This window comes from Chrysochloris asiatica, unplaced genomic scaffold (genome assembly GCF_000296735.1).
Source record: "Chrysochloris asiatica unplaced genomic scaffold, ChrAsi1.0 scaffold00137, whole genome shotgun sequence".
Lineage (NCBI taxonomy): Eukaryota > Metazoa > Chordata > Mammalia > Afrosoricida > Chrysochloridae > Chrysochloris > Chrysochloris asiatica.
In genome coordinates this window covers 2,662,265-2,666,384 of record NW_006408655.1, presented here as the reverse complement: position 1 = coordinate 2,666,384, position 4,120 = coordinate 2,662,265, and the positions used below count along the sequence as shown (strand labels likewise).

Genomic DNA, 4,120 nt, shown 5'->3' with positions numbered 1-4,120 from the left:
AGATGATATACGATGGAATGAATGTAAAACTAAAGTTCTCCCATGTAAACTATCATATAATTCACAATAAAACATTAAAAAAAAAAGAGACTGGTGGGAACAATAATTGCTACCCCAAGATAAAGATTATGGTGGGCAGTTAGATTGGTCAAGAAAAACTATTGTTTGTGTATAATTTTTATGTTTTAAAATTAGATACTGTATACTTTAATAATTTTAAATTCTGAATAGAGCTGATGTCTGTAAAGTCTAAGAAACTTGACCTTCATGTTAGAGACAGAAAAGCATCAATGCAGGTTTTAATGAAGGGTGGTGATAAAATTTTTAAAAGCATGGTACTTTAGAAATATACTACTATGCTTTATGCCATTAATTTATTGAAAGTTATTTTTGGACAGCTTTAAAAGTATTTTTCTTTTATCCCTTATTGTAATACACTTAGCAATGAAATCCTTTAGATTTAGATACTCAATTATTTAGATTGATTAAACAAGCATTTGTTAAGTACTACATTTGAAGGTCCGATTACTGGTGTGGTGCTGTGGGTTAATGCGCCAGACTGCCAAGCCATTTGAACTGCAAGGGAAGTGGTTCAAGCTCATCAGGTGCTCCTTAGAAACCCTATACAGGGTTGCTATGGGTCGGAATTGACTCAATGGCACTTCACAACAATAACAACAACAAACATTTGAAGGTCTGTTGCACTTGAGAAAAGGCTAAAGAAAAGACTGAATATTTAGGACATTTCTTTTTGATCCTGAAAGGTGCATTCTCTTTTCTTTGAATGGGCTGGGTGGGACCTGGGATAAGTTCAAGTGAATATCTGGGATACCAGCTTGCAGATATGATGACATTGCTTTGTCCAAAATGAATCGACAGAATCATTTAGAAATTCATATGGAATTGCAGGTATAAAAACAACTTCCAAAACCAAAACATAATTGTCAGTCAATCTGTACTTCTGTTTCTTTATTTTTATGTAATTAAATTCAGGACCATATAATAAAAGATTATAATCCTACTATTAATTAAAATTTTAAGTGAAAATGGTTACTTTCTTCTTATTGTTGTTAAGTGCTGTAAATCAGTTTCAACTCATAGGGACAATGTACAGGGTTTCTAAGGAGCGTCTGGTGAGTTTGAACTGCTGACCATGTGGTTCAAACTGGCCTTGTGGTCCAGTAATTATCCTACAGTGACATGACAGGAGTATTAATTAAAATTTTAAGTGAAAATTATTACTTTCTTGTATATATATAGCTAATCATTCCAGATGCATTTTGGCTACTTCTATTACTATTTGCTTGTATTACCCAAGCAGATGTTTTGAATTGTGATCCAAAGAAATGCAGCATCGGGTAATAATTAATGTAAAAGAAGTCTCAAAAGTTATATTTCAATCATGGACAATAAAATTATTTTATAAGTTTTTAAAGAACTTTGAGAATTTAAATTTGAAATTAAATGGTGATGCCTTTCCTCTATTATCTGTTTTCTCAGAATCTGAATAATCATTGTCTTGTTTAATTTACATTGTTTCATCCCTCATCCTGTAAGTGTTTAAAAAAGTATTTATTTTTCTCTTGTTTTGCTTTTGAAAATGACAACTTGTAAAATCTAAAAAAAAAAACAAAAACGGAAATGTTTACTTTTATGTATATATAAATCATAGGGAGGTTATTTCAGAGAAATAGTCAGCTACCACATTAAATATCTTATTCTTTGATATTGTTTTCTTGAACAATAACAAGTGAAATCAACTGATCTTTGACAAAGAAGCAAAGACAATTCAATGGGAAAATGAAAGGTTTTTCAGTTAATGGTACCGGAACAACTGAACATCCACATCCAAAAAAACAGAATCTCCAAATAGGTCACAGATTTAAATGTAACACATGAGACTTTCAATTTCTAGAGCATGGCATAGGAGGAGATCTAGCAGACCTTGGGTTTGGCAATGATATTTTAGATACCATACCAAAAGCATTGGGGGCATGGCAGCTCCACACGATAAGCACTGGACGTTGGACCACCAACCACTCCCTGGGAGAAAGATGAGGCTTTCTGTTCCTGCAAAGATTTAACAGCCCAAAAACCCTATACATGGTCGTTATGAGTCCACAGGCTCAATGACATTAACAATAACACAAACAAAAGCACAGTCCTTGAAAGAAAAAAATTGATTAGAGGGACTCCCTTAAAATGAAAAGTTTCTGTTTTGCAAAAGACACAGCTGATTTTTTTTTTTTTTTCTTGTTTACTTACTCTTCTCTCTCAAATTTTAATTTTTAAATTCTTACCTTCACTCCTGTTGCTTTTCCAAACTTAAGTCTTAAGCATTTAGTCAATATAACCTCTTAGAATATATGGGTATTTACATTTGCTACAAAATAATCTCTGAATGTAGTAGAGCAGTCAAGGACAAAGGTATAAAAACTTCTTAGATATAAACTACTTCAGGGACTGAGTCAGTAGGCCTGGGAGCTCAGGACGATGGTCTCAGGTGCAACAAAGTCTATCAGTATAACATAGTCCTCTGAGACAATGGTCCACATCTTTCTTTGATGAGTAGTGTCTGGCATAATCAAAGCTCCTGAATGTCATCTAAGGTACAACTATTGGCGTCTCCTTTTTTGGACGAAAGAAATATGATAAAAATCAAAGACACAAGAAAACAATTAATCCGCTGGCCTAATGGACCATTTGAACATTAGTCTCTACAACCCTGAGGAACTAGATGATGCCTGGCTAACACTACCAACTGCTCTGAAAGGGATACCATTAGAAGACCCTGGGTAGAGTGAGAGAAAAAAGAACATGGAACAAAACTCAAAATCATTTTTTTTAAAAAAAAAAACCAGGCTTACTGGTGGCACCTCCATCACAATGGACTTGTTTACCCTTCAAGTAACTGAACTCACTGCAATGGCTCAATATTCTGCCCAACAGTAGGTAGGTCAACTGGTGATGGTTATGTGCCATGGAGTTGGTTCCGACTCATAGCGACTCTGCATAGGATTTCTGAGGCTGTAAATCTTTGTTGTTGTTAAGTGCCGTTGAGTCGGTTCTGACCCACAGCGACCCTGAACAGGGTTTCTGAGGCTGTAAATCTTTGCGGGAGCTGAAAGCCTCATCTTTCTCCTGTGGAACAGCTGGTAGTTTGGAACTGCTGGCCTTGCGGTTTGCAGCCCGATTCGTAACCACTATGCTACCAGAGAGAGCTCCTTAAATAGGTCTATAAAGGGGAACAATAAAACTAGTGAGGCATGCACACCTTATAATAATCAACTATTTTAAATTAAAAGGTAACATTTACCATAGGACAAAATTCAGAATGGTTAGGAAAGAGACAGGGATGGAAACAGGAAACACGGGAAATGTGGGATAAGTGACATTACACTGAGGAGAAACAAAATGCATATAAAGGAATGAACATCAAAGTAACTTCTGCTGAATTGTGCTAATTTATCACATGCTTACCTGAAAAGGCAGAGTAGATTCCCCAGTCTTTAGAGAGAGATCGATTCTGGCTTGGATCCAGTGAGATTCAGTGGAACCAACTAGATCACCTTGCTTTTCCAACATTCCATCCAGTGATGTTCTTGTAAAAACTGAGAGACGTGAATGTTGAGATAAATGATACCAAAATTGCACCTGTTGAAAAACATATTTGAATAACACAAATATTTCATTGACCAGACTCCAGCAGTTTTTCAATAATCTAAAATATACCCATCTAAAATCCGTTGCCATAAAGTCAATTGTATCTCATAGCAACATCACAGAACAGACTAGAACTGCCCCATCGGGTTTTTGTAGGTGTAAATCTTTACAGAAGCACACTGCCTCATCTGTTACCAGGTGGAGTGGTTGGTGAGTTCCAATCACTAAGTCATTTAGCAGCTCAACTCTCTTCACCCACTATGCCCCTCAGGGCTCCCTTATATCCAACTACTTTGGTACTAATTATAGTCCTCTCAGTTCTTCTTCCTTCCAAACATACAACCCTAGAAGACAGTATATATTTTTTGCCAGTTGTTATATTCTTCCCTAAAGAAAAGGCTCAGGGTCACAACACAAACAAGTAATTCTAAAACATGCCGTAACAATGAAAACCAAA

General features: G+C 35.7%; 1 protein-coding gene across 1 annotated transcript in view; it reads right to left on the bottom strand.

The window, feature by feature from the left end:
• MALRD1 (MAM and LDL receptor class A domain containing 1) overlaps positions 1 to 4,120 on the bottom strand; it is a 1,127,868-nt gene that overhangs the window by 963,277 nt on the left and 160,471 nt on the right. Inside the window, exon 13 of the mRNA XM_006869907.1 lies at positions 3,481 to 3,654. Coding sequence (XP_006869969.1) covers positions 3,481 to 3,654 — 174 coding nt within the window. The remainder of the gene's footprint in view (positions 1 to 3,480; positions 3,655 to 4,120) is intronic.